Below are 24,175 nucleotides of genomic sequence, written 5' to 3'. Positions count from 1 at the left end.
GAGATTTGAGCCATCCAGAAGGGATCCAGTAACCTATGAGGTGGAAGTGAGGGGGCAGAAAGCATTCATGGCACAGGGGACAGGTGATAAAAAGGTAGCATATTTAAAGAAAACCATATGTTAGAGGCTATAAAATAATGGCCAATCTGAGAGATTAGAAAGGGAATAATCATATACGGAGCCATAAAGAGCCATTCCTTCACTTGAGGTAAGAACAGCTGAGTGGGGTGGTGAGAGGTCATGGTAGAAGGGGGAATACAGCAGATGGTTCAAAAAGGGTACAGTCACACCACTAGGAGTGGCCCCTCTCACGGGGAGTCCAATCCTTGCCCCTGCTTGGGGTTGGGGAAAGGTGGGCCCTGGGAGTGTGGCATCATGGGGTGACTGAGGGTAACTGCTTCATGGACTGGTTGAGGGCTCAAAAGTGAGGTGTGGCAAGAAGAATGTTCCTCTTGATGTTGGCTCCCTGGGGTAAAGCCCTCTTCACCTAGTGTTATTAATGGCTGTGATTATAGGTAAATAAAAATGAATTATAAACAAAGCTCTAGCTTCAAAGGATAATGAGCTTAATATCAAAAGATTTGCTACCTTAAGTCTTCCCTAAGACAGGAGAAAAAAGAAATAAACAAGATTCTTTGGCTAAAGTAATTAAAGCTACAGTAGAGAAAAAATTTATGGCATAATTAAATATATCCTTGGTAAAAATACAGGAAGTCTTAATGTTGAAGAACAGTGTTAGAAGCATCTAATTCAGAAATCTTCAACAGTGCTCTTTTCTTAAAATAAAATGTGCTAAATGGGAAAAATTCTATGCATTAAATATCATAAAATGTGTTACGAAGATATATAGGCCATTGACAAAATGATCAAGAGGCATTTCCAAAGATATGAGTAGTAAAATGATATGAACAGAGTTTTCAAAAGAATTGCAAACTTTCAACAGCCACATCAGAATATGTTCCCCAAGGCATTAGCAAAAGAAAAGGAAAATAAATAACTCCAGAGTTTCTCCCTAAACCCTACACATTTTCAAAAATGGAAAAATAAGTTCTGGAGGATCTGTGGGGAAACAGGCATGCTAACACAATCTTGATCAAGTGCAAGTAGGCCCAAATATTTTGGAAAATGGTTTGGAATTACGTAAGCAAACTGACTAAACTTTTCGTTCCCTTTGACCCAGTATTCCTATCAATGGGTACATACTACAAGAAGATCAAAGACAAAAATACAGGTACAGAATCTATTCTAAAAATTCAGAGCAGTACTCTTTTGTGGTATCAATGAATTGGAAATAAAGAGGGTGTCTATCAACTGGGAAATGGCTGAACAAACTATGGTGAATGAAAAACAATATTGTGCAGTAAGGAATTATTGGTATGAGGAAATTGGAGAAAGATGGAAAGAGCAGTAGAAATTTATGCAGTAAAATCATTAAAATGAGAATAATTGTGGAAATTTTGTTTGATTATAATCTTTGTTAGAAAAGAGTAGTCAAGATGGAGTAACTAGAGCAGCATCTCCATTTCACCATGAAAACCATCTCCAACCAAGATTAAAATATCGCCCCAAAGTAAATACAAGAGTGAAAGAAACAACAAGCAGACAGAGTAAAACAATTTTCAAGAAAAGAAAACCCCCTAAGTTAGGCAGAGACCATCTGGGGAACTGAGGTGAGAGAGAAGCAGAGCCAGCAATAGGCTATTGCAAGGAGTGAAGACCAAACCAAGAACAAACCACAACTCCCACACCCCACCCCACATCTGCTGTAACAGGTTCCAAACTTAAACTCAAACCATTATTCAGATCTTGAGCGCTTGCCTGGGCAAACAGTGGTCCAAGCCAAATTACATCCCTTGAAATTTCAAACCTGTGGAGAAGGGCAATCTGGGCTGAAGGGGACTGATCTGTGTGGGCCCAGAGAGAAGCCAGGAATCCCAGTATGGGCTTGAGGTGAGGACATAATCCATGGTTTGAAGTGAAGACACAGTTCTCAGGGGGAATCCCCGCTCATCTTTTTGCCCAAAAATAAGGGTGGAGCTCCAGGGCAATGGGGGGGGGGGTGTGTGTGTGTGTGTCTGATTGAATCAAAAGACCAAAAAGACCAAAAACTTAAGCCTAATCCTGGGGCTAGAATTTGATCAGCCCCTGACCTGATCAAGTTCAGAGTGAGATCTAAAGCTTACATCCAAGCCTGAGGAAAGTCTTTTTTTTAAACATTTATTAATATTTATTTTTTAGAAAAGTTAACATGGTTACATAATTCATGCTCTTACTTTCCCCTTCACACCTCCCCCAGCTTCACCCCCCCCACACACACACACCATGGCTGATGAGTATTTTTGCTGGTTTTAACATGTGTCATTGATCAAGACCTATTTCCAAATTGTTGATAGTTGCATTGGTGTGGCAGTTTCTCCAATCATGTCCGCCTCAACCCCTGTGTTCAAGCAGTTGCTTTTCTTCTGCTTCCACTCCTGTAGTTCTTCCTCTGAATGTGGGTAGCGTTCTTTTCCATAAATCCCTCAGAATTGTCCTGGGTCATTGCATTGCTGCTAGTACAGAAATCCATTGCATTCGAGTGTGCCACAGTGTATCGGTCTCTGTGTACAATGTTCTTCTGGCTCTGCTCCTTTTGCTCTGCATCAGTTCCTGGAGGGCTTTCCAGTTCACATGGAATTCCTCTAGTTTATTATTCCTTTGAGCACAATAGTGTTCCATCACCAGCATATACCACAATTTGTTCAGCCATTCCCCAATTGAAGGACATACCCTCCTTTTCCAGTTTTTTGCCACCACAAAAAGTGCAGCTATAAATATTTTCATACAAGTCTGTTTATCTATGATCTCTTTGGGGTACAAACCCAGCAATGGTATGGCTGGATCAAAGGGCAGGCATTCTTCAATAGCCCTTTGAGCATAGTTCCAAATTGCGAGCCAGAATGGTTGGATCAGTTCACAACTCACCAGCAATGCATTAATGTCCCAGTTTTGCCACATATGCCCTCCAGCATTCATTACTCTCCCCTTCTTTTATTTTAGCCAATCTGCTAGGTGTGAGGTGGTACCTCAGAGTTGTTTTGATTTGCATTTCTCTAATTATTAGAGATTTAGAACACTTTCTCATGCGCTTATTGATAGTTTTGATTTCTTTATCTGAAAATTGCCTAGTCATGTCTCTTGCCCATTTATCAATTGGAGAATAGCTTGATTTTTTTATACAATTGGTTTAATTCCTTGTATATTTGAGTAATTAGACCCCTGTTAAGATTTTTTTGTTATAAAGATTTTTTTCCCAATTTGTTGTTTCCCTTCTGATTTTGGCTACATTGTTTTTGTTTGTACAAAAGCTTTTTAGTTTGATATAATCAAAATCATTTATTTTACATTTTGTAATTTTCTCTAACTCTTGCTTGGTTTTAAAATCTTTCCTTTCCCAGAGATCTGACAAGTAAACTATTCTGTGTTCACTTAACTTATTTATAGTTTCCTTCTTTATATTCAAGTCATTCACCCATTCTGAAATTATCTTGGTGTAGGCTGTGAGATGTTGATCTAAACCCAATCTTTCCCATATTGTTTTCCAAATTTCCCAGCAGTTTTTGTCAAATAGTGGATTTTTGTCCCAAAAGTTGGGCTCTTTGGGTTTATCATACACTGTCTGTCTTGCTGATGTCACTTACCCCAAGTCTATTCCACTGATCCTCCCTTCTGTCTCTTAGCAGTACCATACCGTTTTGATGACCTCTGCTTTCTAGTACAGTTTAATATCTGGTACTGCTAGGCCCCCTTACTTCACAATTTTTTTCATTATTTCCCTTGATATTCTTGATCTTTTGTTATTTCCAGATGAACTTTGTTATAGTTTTCCCTAATTCAGTAAAAATGTTTTTTGGTAGTTTGATAGGTATGGCACTAAATAGGTAAATTAATTTGGGTAGAATGGTTATTTTTATTATGTTAGCTCATCCTACCCGTGAGCAATCAATGTTTTTCCAATTCTTTAGATATAGTTTTAATTGTTTGGAAAGTGTTTTGTAGTTGTTTTCGATAATTGCTGTGTTTGTTTTGGTAGATAGATTTCTAAGTATTTTATATTGTCTAGGGTGATTTTAAATGGTGTCTCTCTTTCTACCTCTTGCTGTGGTGATGTGTTGGAAATATATAGAAATGCTGATGATTTATGTGCATTTATTTTGTATCCTGCAACTTTGCTAAAGTTGTTGATTATTTCTACAAGCTTTTTAGTTGATTTTTAGGATTTTTAAAGTAGATCATCATATCATCTGCAAAGAGTGATAGTTTAGTCTCCTCATTGCCTATTTTGATACCTTCAATTTCTTTTTCTTCTCTAATTGCTACTGCTAGTGTTTCTAGTACAATGTTAAATAATAGAGGTGAAAATGGGCATCCTTGTTTCACTCCTGATCTTATTGGAAAGGCTTCTAATTTATCCCCATTGCATATGATGCTTGTTGATGGTTTTAGGTATATACTGTTTATTATTTTTAGGAAAGATCCTTCTATTCCTATATTTTCCAGGAATAGGAATAGGTACTGTATTTTGTCAAAGGCTTTTTCAGCATCTATTGAAATAATCATGTGATTTTTGTTTGTTAGATTGTTGATATGGTCAATTATGTGGATGGTTTTACTAATGTTGAACCATCCTTGCATTCCTAGTATAAATCTCACCTGATCATGGTGGATGATCCTCTTGATCACTTGCTGGAGTCTCTTTGCTAGTATTCTATATAAGATTTTTGCATCTGTGTTCGTTAGGGAGATTGGACTATAGTTTTCATTCTCTGTTTTTGATCTACCTGGCTTTGGAATCAGTACCATATTTGTAATAGTCATAAAAGGAATTTGGTAGGACTCCTTCTTTGCTTATCATATCAAATAATTTGTATAGTATTGGGATTAGTTGCTCTTTGAATGTCTGATAGAATTCACTTGTGAATCCATCAGGCCCTGGTGATTTTTTCTTAGGGAGTTCTTTGATGGCTTGTTCAATTTCTTTTTCTGATATGGGATTATTTAGGTATTCTGTTTCTTCTGCTGTTAATCTAGGCAATTTGTATTTTTGTAAATATTCATCCATATCTCCTAGATTGCAAAATTTATTGCCATATATTTGGGGAAAATAGTTTTTAATGATTGCCTTAATTTCCCTTTCATTAGAGGTGAGGTCCCCCTTTTCATCTTTGATACTGTCAATTTGGTTTTCTTCTTTCCTTTTTTTTATTAGATTGACCAGTACTTTGTCTATTTTATCTGTTTTTTCAAAATACCAGCTTCTAGTCTTACTTATTAATTCAATAGTTCTTTTACTTTCGATTTTATTAATTTCTCCCTTGATTTTTAGTATTTCTAATTTAGTTTTCATCTGGGGATTTTTAATTTGCTTGATTTCTAATTTTTTAAGTTGCATGCCCAATTCCTTAATCTCTGCCCTCCCTCATTTGTTAATATATACACTCAAGGATATAAATTTCCCCCTGAGTACTACCTTGGCCGCATCCCACAGAGTTTGGTAGGATGTCTCATCATTGTCATTCTCTTCAATGAAATTGTTGATTGTTTCTATGATTTCTTCTTTGACTAGCTGGTTTTGGAGAATCATATTATTTAATTTCCAATTAGTTTTTGATTTGCCTGTCCAGGTGCCCTTACTAATTATTATTTTTATTGCATTATGATCTGAGAAGGTTACATTTATTATTTCTGCTCTTTTGCATTTGTTTGCAATGTTTCTATGTCCTATTACATGGTCAATCTTTGTGAATGTACCATGTGCAGCTAAAAAGAAGGTGTATTCCTTTTTGTCCCTATTTATTTTTCTCCACATATCAATTAGATCTAATTTTTCTAGGACTTCATTTACCTCTCTTACCTTTCTTATTTATTTTTTGGTTTGATTTATCTAGATCTGAAAGAGGAATATTTAGATCTCCCACTAGTATGGTTTTACTATCTATTTCCTTCTTGAGATCTGCCAGTTTCTCCTTCATGAATCTTGTTGGTGCATACATATTGAGCAATGTTATTTCCTCATTGTCTATACTGCCTTTAATCAGGATGTAATGACCTTCCCTGTCTTTTTAAATCATATCTATTTTTACTTTGGCTTTGTCAGAAATCATAATTGCACTCCTGAATTCTTTTTCTCATTTGAGGCCCAAAGGATTTTGCTCAAGCCCTTTACCTTAAACCTGTGTATGTCCACCCGACTCATATGTGTTTCTTGTAGGCAAGGTATGGTAGGATTTTGGTTTCTCATCCACTCTACTATTTGCTTCCTTTTTATAGGCGAGTTCATCCCATTCACATTCAGAGTTATAATTATCAGTTGTATATTTGCCGACATTTTGGTATCCTTTCCTAGTTCTACACCTTCTTCTTACAATATTTCCTTTTAAACCAGTGGTTTACTGTATACCAGTAACCCTTGTCCCCTCCCTTGATTTACTTCCCTTTCTACCCCCTTCCTTATTATTCCCCTCTTTTTATTTTTAAGGCCTAATGAATTCCCTCCCCCTTCTTCTCCCCTCCCTTTTTTGACCTCCCCACTCCCTTGCTCCCCTTGGTTTATCCCTTCTGACTTTCTCAGTAGGGTTAGATAGAGTTTTATATCCTAATAGATAAAGCTAGTCTTCTCTCTCAGGGTTAATTACACTAAGAGTAAGGTTTAAATTTTACCTCTTAATGCTCTCTTCCTCTCCTTATAATAGTATCCATCCCCTTCCCCTTCCCATGCCCTCTTTGTGTGTAATAGAGTATCCTATTTTTCTTATTCATTCAAGTTTCTCTTGGTGTCCTCTACTATTCACTTCCCTCTTTCCCACCCCCATATCATCTTAGACCACTTAGTATTCCAAACTCTCCCTATGAATGATTCTTCTAATTACTATAATAGTGAATACTATATTAGTGAATGGAGTTCCATACAGAAAATTATACATAACATTTCTCCACATAGGAATACAAATAATTAGATCATATTGAAACCCTTAAAGAGGCAAATTTAAAAAATACAAGTTTTCTTTCTTTCCCCTCTGTTTCTTATTTACCTTTTCATGTTTCTCTGGATTTTTGTGTTTGGATATTGAACTTTCCATTTAGTCCTGGTCTTTTCTGTGCAAGTACTTGGAAATCTTCTATCTTGTTAAATGCTCAAACTTTCCCCTGGAAGTATATAGTTAGTTTTGATGGGTAGGTGATCCTTGGTTGTAGACCCAGTTCCCTTGCCTTTCTGAATATCATATTCCAAGCCTTGCGGTCTTTTATTGTGGAGGCTGTCAGATCCTGTGTGAATCCTGATTGTTGCTCCTTGATATCTGAATTGTCTCTTTCTGGCTTCTTATAAAATTTTTTTCTTTTACTTGGAAGCTCTTGAATTTGGCTATTATATTCCTGGGGGTTGTCTTTTCAGGGTCTCGTGTAGAAGGTGATCTATGGATCCTTTCAATGTCTATTTTGCCCTCTTGTTGTAGAACTTCAGGGCAATTTTGCTGAATAATTTATTTTAGTATAGAGTCCAAATTTCTATTAATTTCTGCTTTTTCAGGAAGACCGATGATTCTCAGATTGTCTCTTCTAGACCTTCACTTTCCAATTGCAAAATTCTGCCTTTTAACCTGTTATTTTCTTGCCAGATTTTGGTTTCCAATTTGGTTACCATTTCATTTGATTTTGGGGCATCTTTCTCCAATTGGGAGTTTCTGTCTTCTAACCTGTTAATTTCCTTTTGAGCTATTTCCCACTTCTCTCACCAAATCTCTTCCATTTTTCTCATCATCTCAGATTTGAAAGCTTCAATAGCTTGTGGCCAATTTTCATTATTTTGGGAAGGTTTGGACATGATTACTTGTTTGTTCTCCTCTGCTGTTTGCTCTGTTGCCTGGATTTTATCTGTGTAAAAGTTGTTGAGTGTTACGGATTTCTTCTTTCTCTTTTGGGGTTCTTGTCTCTGGCTTGCCATTGTTAGCTCTGCGCCCTCTCAGGTTTATCCTCACACTCGGGGTCTGTCTGAGCTCTTTAGGCTCCTGAGGTCTCAGGTCTAGTTGTTCTCAGGGTCAAGCCTCCTGGTGGTCCCCTTGCTTGTTCCTCTGCCTGAGGCTCCTTTAACTGTCTCAGGGAGCTGCTTCCACAGTTGTGCACCCCTCTGCACTGGGTCCCCACTGAAGGTCCGCGCCTGCACTCACAATCCGATTCCTTGCCTGGGCTCTGGATTCGTGTCTGGGCTTGCGTCCTCACCCACAATTATGCCTGCTCTCAGGGTCTGTGTTCAAAGTCCACGCATTCTTTAGCCTCTTGGAGTCTTAAGTCTTGCTGCTCTCAGGGGCAGGCCCTGATGATCCCAGGTAGCTGTCAAGGACTTAATGAGTGCCCCATACTTGCTCTAACTCTTGTGAGCTGGCTTTGGCACTGTAGGTGGGGTGGGGGGTGGAGGAGGGGGTTGCTCAGCTCGTGTTTTAGTGAGAGCTGTTTCACCCCTTTGTAGTATGGAAATGCCCCAATTCTACGTACCTCCAATGCTGCACCTTGTTGTGGGGTCCCTTCATTTCTCTGGATTTGGTTTTATGTCTTCTTGAGGAGTCCTATATGTTTCAGTTAGGAGAGGTTAAGCAGCTGCTTTTTACTCTGCTTCCATCTTAACCAGGAAGTCCCAAAGGGCTTTCGAAAGTTTTTAAGTTATCAGCATCTCAAGGGTCAATTGAATCACCCTGGGGAGGGGGCTCTCAGAGCTCTCAGCCCTCAGACCATCTGATAAAATAGTAACAACTGAGAAAATAAGCTGAAAATAGCATGAAGGAAGGACTGAAATTTAAGAGGGTACTCCAATTTCTCTGAAAACAGAGCCTATCTATAATTAGAAATGAAAAATAAGCAAACAACAAAAAAGGCACCTAACTCTAAAGAATTCTTATGGAAACAAAGATCCAAGGTATAGACACAGAAGGGGACAGTTAAAGCAAAGGAAACACACCCAAAGTCCAAAAGAAAAATATGGATTGGACACAGACTCTGGAAGAGTTTAAAAAAACTTTAAAAATCAATTAAGAGAATTAGAGGAAAAGTGGGGAAGAGAAATGAAAGTGATACAAGAAGAAATGGGCCAATTGAAAAAAGGAGAACTAAAAACTGTTAGAAAAAAAACAGGTCTTAAAATTCAAAATTGATCACCTAAGAACTAATGATTTCATGAAAATTCAAGAAACAATAAAGCAGAATCAAAGGGATGAAAAAACAGAGGAAAACAGGAAATATCTTATTGAAAAGAACAACTGACCTAGAAAATAGATCTAGGGGAGACAATTTGAGAATTATTGGACTACTTGAAAGCCATGATCAAGAAAAAACCTTGGACATCATATTACAAGAAATTATTAAAGACAACTGCCCAGGGAACCTCAAACAAGAAAATAAAATTGAAATTAAAGAATTCACAAATCACCTCCAGAAAGAAATCCTCAAATGACAGCTTCCAGGAATGTAATAGCTAAATTCAAGAGCCACTAAGCCAAGCTAAAAATACATCAAACACCCAGAAAGAAACCATTCAAATACCATGGAGCTACAATCAGGATCACTCAGGACCTAGTGTCTTCTACATTAAAGGACTGAAAGGCATGGAATATGATATTCAGAAAGGTGAAAGATTTGGGTTTACAATCCAGAGTCACCTATCCAGCAAAATTGAGTATACTCTTTAAGGGGAAAAAATGGCCATTCAATAATATAGAAGACTTCCAAACATTTCTGAGGAATAAGCCAGAACTAAACAAAAAATTTGAAGTCCAAACACAAGACACAAGAGAAGCTCAAAAAGGTAAATAAGAAAGTGAAAATTTAAGGGACTCATTAAGGTAAAAATGTTTATATGTCTACATGGAAAGAGGATTTCTATAATTCTCAAAAATTACTCTCAGTAGTAGAGAAGATAGAAGGAATTTACTCAGAAAGAGGGTGGAAAAGTAAGTTGATTATGATAATATGATGTATATGATAATATATGATGATATGATGTATATGTAAATTTGATGTTTTGGAATGGTATGTATATATGATATGATATGTATGCATATGAATGACATATAAAAATCAATCAAGTATTGACAGGGAGGGTTGCACTGAGAGAAAAGGGAAGGGAGACATTGAATGGGGTAAATTATATAACAAAAAGAGGTGAGAAAAATCATTACAGAGAGGGGAGGATAAAGGTGGTGATAGACAATGCTTACACTTTACTCTCTTTGTAACTGGCTCAGAGAGGGAACGATTATACTCAGTGGGGTATAGAATTCTATCACCCTACAGAGAAGTAGAAGGAGAACAATACAAGGGAAGAAGGAGGTAATAAAAGGGAAGGGGAACTGGGGGTGTGTGACAAAAAGCAAAATACTAGTGAAGAGGAACAGAGAGAAAGGGAATAGAGCAGAATTGATCACCTGGTTCAATGGAGATGTGATTGGGGTTTTGATGTTAAAAGTTCATTCTATTCCAAATAGGAATAACATGGAAATAGGTTTTGAACAATTACACACACACACACACACACACACACACACACACACACACATATATATATTTATATATATACATATATATGTATGTATGTGTGTATATATATTTATTTATTCCGGTAGAACTGCTTCTCAGTTCTGGCAGGGGGCAGAGAAGAGGGGTGAGAAAAATCATGAATCATGTAACCATGGGAAAATATTCTAAATAAATTAAAAAAAGAAAGGTTCAAATGGAGTGGGGGAAAAATTAAAATCCAGAAAAATACTGCTATATAAAAACAAACAAAAAAAAATACATGATACAAGGCATCAAGAAAACATGTTTTTATAAAACTCAACTAAAAACAAATCCTATGTTATTGCCTAAAGCAGAGCTGTTGTCCTGTAATAGAACCAGAAATGCTTTAAAAAATTCACATATAAAGATGTGCACGTGTAAATACACATATTCTACATGAGCTACACTATTACATTCAGTAGGCTGGATTGGTTAACATAGGAGAATTCATATAATGGGACTTCATATACAATACTGTCCTTTCAATGCACAGCAATACAACTTAAAAATTAGTAAAGGGGAAAAAAATCTAATTGTTTCTACAAAGATCTCACTTGAAGCACTTCCCACCTGAATCTGGAGGACCGCCATATCCATGTCCAAAGATCTCTTCAGTGGCAACAATTTTCGGGAAAGATAAATCTGTCTTTGCCTCTCAGCAATCTTTATCCTCAGAAATCTGAGTTTTTCTTCCAATATATGCAACTCAATATCTCCCTTTCTTGTCATCATTTCTTGAATGTTTATTTTCTCATAGAAAATGCACACCTCTTCCTCTCGTTCAATCAGCATAACACCACTAGAGTCAAATTAAAAACTCTAGGTTATGTAGGTTATGAGATTACCTATGAATTAACAATCAAGGACCTTATATAGAAAACAAGGTTGGATTATTTCAAGGAGACAATTGACATTTTTACTAGGGGTTGTGTGTGTGTGGGGGATAGAGATCGAAATAAATTTCTACAATTTTAATTTTTTTTAAACTCTAGGAAGAGGAAGAAAGAGACCTGTTGCCCCTGAAGAGTCTTTTTTTTTTTTGGTCATACTGGGATCATAAAAATCTTTTGATTGAGACTAAATGTGGAGTTAGCTCTATTAATGGTAAGTATGAGGACATGGGTAAATTCCAATGAGACTCTGCCTTTGTCTACAATAATCAGAGCTAAGAAGTTTCATGTTCTTTGATAATCATTCTTATTATTTCTGTACCTTCTCTTTCATGCCTTCAATTCATCTTTCTCTTTCTGTTCTCAAAGCTACTGTTTTTGCTTGCAAAATTGCTTGTCATAATATTTCTTTTTCTTTAAACCCATGTTAATCAAGGCCTTTTCCCCTTTCCCCTAGTCCCTATCTTCCCCCTCCCTTATTTTCCAAAGGGTACTTTTGATGCTCATCAAATTTTTTCCTAACATCTGAAGACAGGGAACATTAGTCCCCCAGTGCCTAGTTCTGTGATTCATTGTTTTGGGGGACTTCTAAAATCTTGTCTTTATGTTTAATAGAGCAGTTTCCTAAAGGACCCATTTTCTTTCCAGAGAAGATGTGATAGGAGAATCTCTCAATAATGTTCACAGAAAGTTTATAAATTATGGGAAAGGGGGCAGCTGGGTAGCTCAGTGGAGTGAGAGTCAGGCCTAGAGACAGGAGGTCCTAGGTTCAAACCCGGCCTCAGCCACTTCCCAGCTGTGTGACCCTGGGCAAGTCACTTGACCCCCATTGCCCACCCTTACCAATCTTCCACCTATGAGACAATACACCGAAGTACAAGGGTTTAAATAAAATAAAATAAAATATAAATTATGGGAAAACTGGCACCAGAATCAAGGAAAAGCTTAATGGCTTATAGAATTGAAGGCAAGGACTATCTTTTGCCTTTTTTTGTATGTTTTGCATGGTGTCTAGCACATAGTAGGTACTCAATAAATGTTTAATGAGTTGAACTAATGTCAGAGAAATTCTGAATATAAGCCATGGAAAATAATACTTTCTTCCCGATGGAAAAATTCTCAAATATCCCCTTCATAGACTCCTTTGCAAAGGAGCATTTGGCCAAGGTGGCTTGCTCCTTTTTTATATTCAATCTTGAATCAGAAATATCAAAAGAAACTCAGGTAAAAAATGTGGCAGTGCCCCAAGTTAACCGCAGGTAGAAAAACTGAAGGTTCCATAGTGTTTTCTTCTCATTGCCAGGGTTCTTTTTTACCTTTCATTTCGACTATTAACAGCTTTCTCATATTTTTTCCGGAGCTGTACCATTTCTTCCTCAATAGATGTGACCACGTTGGCAAGTCTGTCAATACTAGTTAATTGTTCTTCTCTCTTCTCTCTTCTTTCCTGAAGTAATGTGATAACTTTGCACACATCATTTTCCATGCTCTCTTTGATTGTAAGATTGTTAGAACGTTTCAGTAGAAAATTCTGTAGTTTTCTTTAAAAGTAAAAAACAAGGAGACAAGAAATAAGATTATATTTTCATTTTATTAATTGATCATTTTCTGAAATGAGTAGACTGATGATGTTCCTTTTTTATCAGGGGGAATTATTTTGCTTTCATGAAGGTCTGGTAAGGAAATAGTTTTACAGAAATGTAAGCAATTTCATCTTGTGAAATTATGCAAGATTTTTGATGATCTCACCCCATTTTCACAGCCTCTAAAATGATCTCAGTTATGTAATAACGTCAAAATGATATTCTACTTTTTATTCTAAAATTCTTGGGGGGCTTTAGTTTTCTACATTAACCAAGAGGCCATTTTAGTCTCTATCCTTTTGCTAAAGAAAACATTAACTCACAGTACTTATATTACATAGACAGGAATCAAGGAAATATTAGTCATTGGAAAAGGTTGATGTCGTGGCAAGAACACAGGATTGGGAATCCAAGGTTATGAGTTTGAATCTTAGTTTTGCCATTTATTAGCTGTATAACCTCTCCCCGTCTGATATTTCTCATCTATAAAATGATGGACTACATTTCTTGGACCTTTCTAACTAAATTTTATGCTGAATTCACATCTATCAGTTGTTCTCTCCAGTTAAGTGATTAAAAGCTCCTCCTGATGTAGATATCCATTCACCTTTTTAAATGATTCTATGAACAACATCAGCAATCACATGAACTTATTAAGTCATCACTAAAAACTGAGGAGTTAGAGTAGATGTTCTTTAAGCTCCCTTCCAATTCCAGAATATCTATGGTTCATTAGAGATCAAATAAACTAGAACTTATATATCTGTTGCTTTGGAAGTTGTTGTTTCAGTACTCACCTGTCTTGAATTGCTGAACTGTTCCTTAAAATTTCCATCTCCATTATTGCCATTTTGAGTTTTTCTTTTATTTCATATACTCTCTGGTGAGTATGGTGAAGCATGTTAACAAATTTGTTCCTTTCATTTCGGATGATGTCATACAATTTGGAAAAATCCTTTAGTCTGTAAAAAAACATATTGTTTAGGGGAAATTTATTTGCTAAATATCACAAATACACATTTGCATTTAAATTAATAAGATTCCTTTACCTCTTACGTGTTTCAATTTTTTTCTTCTTATATATCCTGAGTTCAATATCCTTTATTTTAATTTCTTTCAATATCCTGGCAAGCCTTTGCTGAAATTTGAAGACAGGTATTTTCATAAATGTCTACAAATTAATTAATTCTCAAATTCAAAAAATAAGCTAGATAGAAATGCAGAATGGTCATTGAAAGAGTTCAGTGAGAGTTAGCCTGGTATGCAGGCAGTGAAACTCATGAATCATTCATTACATGAGACCACTTCCAGTGGTAATAAAAGGAAATATAATCACAGAATCATAGCATGTTAGAGCTGAGAGGCATTTTGAGTACATCTAATGCAACCTCAGTAGTGGATATTATCTTTACTTAGAGGGGAAAACAAGGCGTTTGCCATCACTGAAGTCACTGAGTTATATATCTGTTCATTTCAAACCTAGGAAACTTTTCTTTTGGAGGAATAATCATGGGTCTCTCCAGCCTTATAAAACTCCCTTTCCTAATCTCTGATAAGAATTCACTATTTAATCTTAAGTAATGTACCTTAAAAACTTTGTACATAATTATTATTACTTGTAGAAGATTTCTAAAAAGCATCTGGCATTAAATTAAATAATTAATTACAATTAATTAAAATAAATTAAAGCATCTGTTCTGATGCTTCATTGTGGGGTGTGTAGATGACACCAGTTTCTTAGCCATGCCAGTGAGTACAAAACTAGGAGGGTCCCAGGTTCTGACTTGATGACTACCTGTATGTCTGTTGTTTAAGAATGGAAATGAAGTGATGAATTTTTTGGACTATACGGCCTCCTCGCTGGTAGTAGACTGGGTAAGGACAGATTCCATTTTGTAATTTGACTAATGAGGTAACTATTATCCTGTTAATGGGGAATATTTAAGCAAAAACTGTATATCTATGGTAGAGGGGAGCCAGGTTTCATGGAGGATGTGGAGTGAATGATTTCTAAAGTCTTCTAAATTCAAAGATGTAATAGAATGGGAAAAAAGGAAGAAAGAAGTATTAAAAGATTTAAATAATAAACAATAATAGCCCAAACAGAATAAAACGAGGCATTCAGGATTTTCAGTTCATTTTTCTGACTACTAGATTATTCTGGTATTAAATGTCACTAAATTCAGCGAAGAGAAAATGTGGCAGATATTTTCTCTTGGAAGCTTATAGTGTTGACTTTCATTTTCCTTGTTCCACTGCTGCATGTGGAGGTCTATGTATGTAAGACGTGTCACTATAATCAGATATAGATTTTTGAAATTTGTGGAAATGAGTGTCATTATTTACATTCTCATCATGCATGTTATAGTTAGTAGCTGACCAAATTTGTCCATTATCAGAAAAATTTTAGCTATGAACACATTTTAAGCTAGGGATTTTCTCCTTCCCAGTTCACTTATAAATCATTCATTTGAAAGTTGAGGAAACGAAGGCAAACAGAATCACACATCTAATAAGAGTCTAAGGCCAGGTTTGAACTCAGGGGAAAAAGAAGAGTCTTCTGGACTTCAGGCTTGGCTATCTGGCTATCCCCTGGGCCACCCACCTGCCCATTCAGATGAAAACAAACCCCAAACGAGGCCTACACAGGCTGAGTCTGGCCAAGGGTAGCAGCCCAGCTAGGAAGTCTCAGAAGAGGCATTCGAGGTGTTTCCTTCATTCCAGCCCATCCTTCTCTCCAGAGCAGGCTTCCCCCCAGACTGAGCTGTTCCCCAAGAATAAATAGGAGAACTGACGTCTGTTAGAGCAGGAAGACTCACTCTGGTGTGCAGAGGGGCTGGAGTGAAGCCCTCGGTGAGAAAGCAGAGGTTTGAGAGAGCTGCTTTTCTTGCCTTTCTCCTCTTGCCATGAATTCATCTGACCAATGTCTAACTCGATTTCCTTTCCTTGTGGCTTCTGCTAATGTAAATTCAGCATGGGGGTGGGAATGAGGGGACGTGACTTTGTTGCATGCTTCATCTGAAAGCTGTTTAATGAAAATGACAATTATGAATTATAAATGAGGAAAATGAAATATCATCTTATTAGGAGATACTGTCCTTCCCATAGGACATGTTTTATTGCCTTTGAACATCATTTGAGTCCCAGTTAACTTGGAATGTTATTATATAATTTATAATTTGTATCTATATATATAGATACATATAGTTATAATAATATAATATGTTATTTAATAGTATAATATAATAATATATAATAAAATTATATAATAAGGAGAGAGCAAAAAATTCTACATTGATTCAATAATGTCCTGATAATAGGAACAAAAGGATGGGCTCCGAAGTAGTTTTACCTGAGCTTTTACGTAATCTTTGGCTTTCTTTTCTTTCTCTTCTGTTTTGATTTGGTACAGACGGTTAAGATTGTTTAACTGTTCTCGGAAGTATTCCGTATCCTTATAAAGCTTGCCTTCCTCTGTAATGATTTGCTCTACTAATCGAGATTCCACTTCTGTTAGGACTTTCTGTTTGGAAAAAGTGCAGTGATAATAATCGTCTTTTGGTAACAACAGAGGTATAACATTTTCGATGGCCTAAGGCTGTGAAAACTTGGTTAAAAATGAAATGAGCGCACCCCTCAAATCCAAACTGTTTCGTTATTTCTGAATGCACAAACTAGTACATTTGTAGAGGAGGAAAACATATGTTCTATTATAAAGATTTTTCTTTCAAGTCATTAAAAATTTAATTTTTAAAAATACCTTGGTGTAGTGGTCTTTAAGAATATGAATTTTTAAGTCTCCTGTATGCAGAGATGGAAATATCCACATATAATCAATATACTTTGTGTGTTGTGTGTGTGTGTGTCCGTGTGTGTCTGTCCTAGATTTTTAAGTTTCTGAAGTTGTAGAGAATTCTCTCGTATTAGGTCCATAGCGCTCATGGCTATTTTAATTGCAGGGAGGGGATTACATAGATGAACAGGGTTCATTTGAGATCTAAAGACAGGAGAAAAAACCCCACATTTTCTTTCAAAGAGTCCTTTCTTGATGGGATTCTGGGAAAAGGGACCAAAATGATTTCATTTTTGTATCTTGTTTTGTAAAAGGCCCAAAGTTAAGAATTAATATTAACCTGCTGGGCTAAATTCCTTTTAGCTAATTCAACCTCTTTTTGGAGGTCTCTTCTCCTCTCCACAACTAGTGAATCATCTTTAGGAATGCTGTCCATCTGAAAAAAATTAAAGATTGATATACACAGTTACATACACAAACATTTTATAAATGATATCAGAAGTGATAATAGCTTTTATTTATGTAACTCTTTTGCTCTATAAGGTTTGCAAGGAGTTTTCCATTTTTATCATCTCATTGGATTTTTACTCCAACCCTTTGAGGTAAATCTTATTATTACTAAGTGACTTGCCCAGGGTCCTGCCACAAGAAACTATCTGAGGCAGGATTGGAACTCATGCCACACTGACTTCAAGTCTGGCACTCTATTGTAACCTGTCAGGCATTTAAAATATATGTTCCACTTCAGTCTTTATAGATAGCTCTGGATTGAGAATATTTTCTTAATTTTGTTTTCTTTTTGTTGATGTTGAGTCATTTCAGTTGGGTCCAACTCTTTGTGATCTCATTTAGGGTTTTCTTTTTTTTTTTCCTGCTACTTTCCTAAATTATTGATAGCTTCTACTAACTTAAAAGAATGCCTTTATTTTTAAACTCTTACCTTCTAAATCTTAGTATCAGTTCTAAAAGAGAAGAGCAGCAAAGGCTAGGCAGTTGGGGACAAGTGAGTTGCCTGAGGGTCACACAGCTAGGAAGTGTCTAAGGTCTGATTTGAACCCAGGTCCTCCCAACTGCAAGTCTGGCACTAACTACTCTGCTACCTAACTGCCCCTCCAACTAACTTCTCAGTTAAATCTCTAGGATTTTCCACTTAAGCCATCATACCGTCTGAAAATAAAAACAGATAGTTTTTCTACCTTTTTGCCCATTTTGAGTCTTTCAATTTCTTCTTCTCTTATTGCTAGCATTTCCAATATTGCATTAAGTAATATTGGTAGTAATGGGCATCTTTGTTTCCTGATCTTATTGAGGTAACTCATCCCTGTTACAAATACTACTTGCTGATGGTTTTAGGTTTTAAGAAAAAATCCATTTATACCTGTGCTTTCCAGTGTTTTTCATAGGAATGAGTGTTGATTTTGTCAAAGGCCTTTTTTTTGCATTTATTGATATATTATAGTTGAATGACCTTTATTACTAATTTTGTTATTGATATCAATTATATGGATAGTTTTCTTTATATTAAACCATCCTTACATGCCTGATGTGAAGCTTATTTGGAGTTTTCTTGGCAAAGATACTGGAGTGGTTTTCCATTTCCGTCTCCAACCCATTTTACAAGATGAGGAACTGAGGCAAACAGATGGGAGTGGCTTGCCCAGGGGCACACAGCCTAGTAGATAACTGAGGCTAGGCTTGAACTTAGATCCCATTGATTCCAGGTCTGGCACTCTAGCCACTGCACCACCTAGCTGCCAATGGATGATGGTATGATTTGCTAAAAGATAAAGGGGACATTTTTACCTGAAAAGAAAATGTGAACTACTTTCAAGATTAGGCCTACATGGAGGAGAGTCAACCAAAATTATTTCTTCTGTCAACTTGCCATGATACCATCTACTCCTCTAACAGGCCTAAGCATCTTAGATTCAGACTACTTCTTTGGGTTAGAAAATAAAACCGATAATACGATTTTCTGAAGGCTGTTGTCTGAGGCAAGAGGAAAGCCTCAACTATCTCTTCTAGGATTTTTCTATGAACACACTGACTCCAAGAAAACCACTAGGGATTCTGTTGCCACATTCTTCCATTTCCCGTTCCATCTAAGTCCTTGAATCTTTCCCGTAGCCAGTGTGCCTGGTGGATAAAGGAGGGACGTACATTCTTGTTTGAGACTGGGGAAACTGAGGATCAGGACATCGGGCTCCCAACTGCCACTCTGTTTGCAAGTAGAGAAGTGGAAGGTTGAGGAGCAGAAGTTCTTAGCTGCACTTCCAGGTTAGATTTTTTGGTCTTTGCCATCTTGGCAGCACAATTACTTTTCCAGTAGAGAGCGCTCACTTTGGGTCCTCATAATAGAAATTCCCGCCCCACCCCCTTGGCTGTATGATGCTCCATAGATATAAAAATTTGATGCTTATTACTATGTATTCGTGTCATGGTTCACCAAATCTCTATGGAGTAAAGATGCCAGGATACCTCACTTTTAAATTTTAACAATTATTCGATCTCTAGTAATATTCAAAATGATGGATGGCAAAGATTTGTAATCATACGCCCAGACACTACAAAACTTTTATCTTCTAATTGATTGAATTAGCCACTCTCATCCAACTTTTTATTCATTGTTAAGAGTGTCAGTACTTCTAAATTTGTTAATTCCATCTCGAATTTATGGCTACAAGTTTCACTACAGGTTTATGACGGCCAAAAAGAACTCAGACTTTCTCCTTGACTATCTTGTGATAGGATACAAATGTTTGGTCTTTTTCCTTTACTGTATCACTTTCTCCCACGGAGGTGATTCATTTTGTGGGTCCTTTGGAGTCTACACAAATTTAGCACTTTTACCTTAAGGATCTGAACCCAGTTCTATGTCTTCATCTGCTATTTGTTGCCAGTTTCCATAGCTATGTTGTCTCCCCGCTCCAAAGTCAGTACACCAATTAGAATACAGTCAAATCCTGGTACTTGATGGTTTTAGAACTTGTTGAGTTTGGTATTCAATGAATTTTGACAAGCAAAAAATTGGCCCAGCTTGGCCCTCAAAGCACTTGCTAGAACTTGTGGACGTCTAGAAAGCATATGCCCACTCCAGCCAAAATAAAGGATTACATATTAGTTCAGGGGCATAAAGAAGAGCTCAACACTGAGGACCTGCAGAAACTTCAAAGGGAGCAGCAACAGGGAGTGGGGGAAGTTTTCTTCAAGTGAGGAGGAGGCAAAGGAGGATGTCCCCACTTCATTAATTAAGGAAAGTGTGTGCAAAATGAGTGGAAGTGCAATACTCTGTTAAAAAATCACCCTCATAAAGCTTTAACAAGTAGAATTGTAAATTTGTCCAATGACCAGACCATTTCTCACTTTAGTGGAATTTTGAAACAATGAGTTTCTTGTGAAGCTTCTATCTGGCAAATCTCAAGCAGGGTTCAATGATGATAAGGGACAGAAAAGAGAAAGAGAAAGAACTCCAGAAGCCCTCAGATATTAGAGAAGGGGACTCCTCTTCCAGACAATAACATTTCTCCTCCCTACCTTACCCTTAGGCCATGAACTTCTCTCAATACAGGTAAAGTTAAAATTATTTCATTTACTTAACTATTGTGTTTTATTTATGTCTATGTATTATTAATATTTACTTAGTAAAATACAACTCCAATAAAGCATATAATGCTTTATAAACTCTGAGTTTTCTAGGTGTCTGGAACAAATTTATTCAATTTATATTATTCCTTATGGGAAAAATTCTTTTGAATTTTTGCCTTCTGGAATGAATTAATGAAAAGTGCCAAGGAACCACTGTATCCCTGGAAGACTACAGCAATGGCTACTCCATTATTATATCATATTAACTATCAGTTATATGTTACATATTAAATTTTATTATAAATGCATGTTATATTATCCATATTAAACCCACACAATATTGTATGTTTTATAAAATAGTATGATAATCAACTGAGAGAAAAACTCCCTAAACCAGTGATGGGCAAACTTTTTAAAGAGGGGGCCAAAGGAAAGGAAATGCTCATCTGTCAGTCTGTTTCTAAGGCAGCTCTTTCGAAGTTTCATTGTATCGTATCCTGCTCATTGTATTCGTCAGATTAGGAATAATGTCTTTAGCTGGAGAGAACATTTCAGGGGGCTGAATCTGGCCCGCAGGCCATAGTTTGCCCATCACTGCCCTAAACCAATCTAGAGAAAAATAAGGAGGTAAATATTTCCACTAATCATTAATGATGTTTTGGAGAAAGAGTTTATCAAATTCTAATTAAATAGTCTGAGATGATAGAAGTGATCTATTAATATTCTCATCTTTAATAAGGAACTGGGCAACAGGCAAATCAACAATGTTTTACATTCTACCGTCATAAACCTTCAAATCAGTTAATATTTGCAAGCCACAGTTTCATTGAGATTGGTCTCTTTCCAAATATTTTAACCTTTCCTGAGTTATAGTGCCAGAGGTTCTGGGAGGGGCTATTCGTTTTGGTCAAAGGCCATAAAAGCACCAAAGTTCAGTGAACCTTGGGGAAATAAGAGAAAGCAATCCAGTGGTGTGGTCTATGTTTTGAAGAAGTTGAACTATTGGGTCTGGTACTGAAAATCATGCTTATTGTTGGAAGTGGCTTTATTGTGCTATTTTGTTCCCAGTAGCTGACTATCAGTGTAGCCAAGGAGCATGATGTCTAGAGTTAGTGCAAATTAGCAGTGTCCTAAGAGAAAAGGGATTATTTATTTATTTATTTATTTATTTATTTATTATATTGCTTATTTAAGGATGAAAAGTGGATTTTTCTTGAAGTCAGTAAAGGGAGGAAATCTTCCCATAACACCTTTTGTTTTTACATTAGACTTGTTTGGTTATCAGTATTTTGTGAACCAATTAAAATCCTTCCAAAGGTTATTAAAACACAAACTCATTAATCTTTGAATTTACCATTCACTGAGCAACAATATCCTTTGCTCCACAGAGCAAGTCTGTTCTTTGATTATCAGCTACTTAAGAGCAAAAACAATGTCTAGCACTTTTTTGTTGTTATTTCAAAGTTTTGCATAACATCTTTAAATAACAGAGTCAATACATATTTGGTGATGAAAATGATATAGAATCTTTTGTGATCCTGATTGGTTTTAAGATATTTTTTCTTTTATGAATAAAAATTGCAAAAATATTTTTTGATTTTTGAAATTTTAATGAAGAGACGAAGTTAATTTTCTTCTCTTGGGAAGTATAGAAGGGAATCATTGAAGGTGTAGAAGACATATGTATAACTTAGCTGTGACTCATCTATCTATATCTGTGTCTTCTTGGAAAGAGGACACTGTCATGAAATATGCCCAGTATGAAACAAGGGGGAACTGACTTGTGATCTAGCATTTTAGAAGATCCATGATTTATTTAATCAGGGTGGATTAATTCCTTTACTGCTTCTTAAAGCAATGCTTCCAGGCTCTAGTGGGTAATCTTTGTGAATTCATAACTTGGTGCCCCACCTTTTGATTAATAGTTTCTCAAAGCCTAGCTTGGCTGGTCCTGGGAAAACAGACATGTATTCCATCGCGAGATTTGTGCTCCAAAATTTTTCCTAGGGGAAATGGCCTCCAGGAGTACCAGTGACTATATGTTTGGGAATGATCAATATGGAGATGGGACAATGGATTTATCAGGGAAAATGCTAATGATGAGCATGATCCCAAACTTAATTAATTAGTATTTACATGATGCATGTTTGTTAAGAAGTTCATAATTAAAGCACAATATTGAGTGAAGGGGGAAGGAAAGTAGTCGCTCACAGAATGAAACCTGAAAATTTTATTTTATTTATCTCATTGTTTCATTAAAAAGAGGCTTGAAAACCAAGAAGGGAATTTTAGACTTGATGTTGTAGGCATGTAGTAAAGTGGAAATAACACTATTAGGTCCAGAAGAAGTATGTTCTAGTCCCTGGTGTAACCTGAATTAGCTTTATAATCTCAGTAGAGCAATTAGAATATAAAAATGATGTTTAAAGAATATGTGTTTGACAGATGTATAAAAGATAGATGGGAAGAGAGAAACACTGGAAACACAGGAGTCAGCTAAGGAGCTGTCGCATAACATGTCTAGGCTTAAACTGATAAATGCTAGGAAAATGCATAGGAAGGAACAACTATGAGAGCCAATTTGAAGGAAAAGCTTACAGCAATTAGTAACTGACCGAATATGGTCCCTCACCTAAGGAAGAAAGTCTCATGTGTTTGAATCCCACCCTCTTCCCACATGAACCATTTACTTGCTTTTCTTTGGATATATCACAGATTCTGTTTTTTAGCCTGCTTCTAGCCTGTAAATCATCATTGTTAATGTGCTGTACAGCCTACTCAATTCTACCAAATAAAATTATGCACTAAACATGATCTCAGTCTCTAGGGACAGAGAAGCAATTCAATAACCACCATTAAATAACCTAAATTCAGAAACAACATGAGGCTTTCTTTCTCAATATTAAATGACCCAGAGGAAAACCTCTGGTTTACTGAGATCCTCATTTAAAGACTTTTGAAAGGGCATAGAAAAAAGTCACAAAGATTAAGAAGATATATATATATATATATAAACATATATATACGCATATATATGTATCTAAATATATATGTATATATGTCTACATCTGTGTATGTGTATATATATTTCTATGTATTTTAGAAGTATATACACACATACTTATATGCCAAGCTGGTATATGATTAAACTCCACTGAAATGCTTCAAGCTTTCCTTTACTGAAAGGAGGCATGAATCTCAAGAGCAGAACTGGATAAATCCATGTTCACCATCTTTAGATTTAGGAGGTAAGCAACTACCAGAGAGGGACTGAGTTAAGAGGACAGAATTATCCATTTCTCTGAAAATTGTAAAGAGCTTGGAATTTTATTACTGTCCTGTCTTGTTGGTTGAATCAGATAATGATTTGGATAACAGATTGGGACTGCTAGAACCTGGTCCTTGGCCATGAATAAGGTTAAATGCTTGGCCAGTAACCCCTTCCCCCTGGTCTTTGCCCATTTTTAAGCAAGAATTTTCATAAAGTGGTCTTGTAAGAGTAAGAATGAAGAATTGTTAGTTCATAAATCTTACTATTTTTTTAGACATATTTATTATTGATTTTGTGGTGATTAGAGAGATATCCATGATCTTTTTTTTTTTTTACCACCCTGGAGGGGAATCTTCCCTTCATTGATATATCTTGAGAATAGATCCCTTTAAAATTAGGTGAACTTGAGTATGGATTTCTCCTGATGGTTTTGGTTAAGCCAAGCTACCCTTCTGATTTAATATTCTTA

General features: G+C 36.3%; 1 protein-coding gene across 1 annotated transcript in view; it reads right to left on the bottom strand.

Moving 5' to 3' along the window:
• Positions 1 to 24,175, bottom strand: part of CCDC146 (coiled-coil domain containing 146) — a 159,499-nt gene that overhangs the window by 17,619 nt on the left and 117,705 nt on the right. Inside the window, exons 9-14 of the mRNA XM_044679051.1 lie at positions 17,191 to 17,286; positions 16,410 to 16,580; positions 14,107 to 14,195; positions 13,855 to 14,019; positions 12,791 to 13,015; positions 11,155 to 11,383 (exon numbers count right to left, since the gene is read on the bottom strand). Of these exons, the coding sequence (XP_044534986.1) occupies positions 11,155 to 11,383; positions 12,791 to 13,015; positions 13,855 to 14,019; positions 14,107 to 14,195; positions 16,410 to 16,580; positions 17,191 to 17,286 (975 nt within the window). The remainder of the gene's footprint in view (positions 1 to 11,154; positions 11,384 to 12,790; positions 13,016 to 13,854; positions 14,020 to 14,106; positions 14,196 to 16,409; positions 16,581 to 17,190; positions 17,287 to 24,175) is intronic.

This window comes from Gracilinanus agilis, chromosome 5 (genome assembly GCF_016433145.1).
Source record: "Gracilinanus agilis isolate LMUSP501 chromosome 5, AgileGrace, whole genome shotgun sequence".
NCBI lineage: Eukaryota > Metazoa > Chordata > Mammalia > Didelphimorphia > Didelphidae > Gracilinanus > Gracilinanus agilis.
This window is presented reverse-complemented; position numbering and strand designations above follow the sequence as displayed.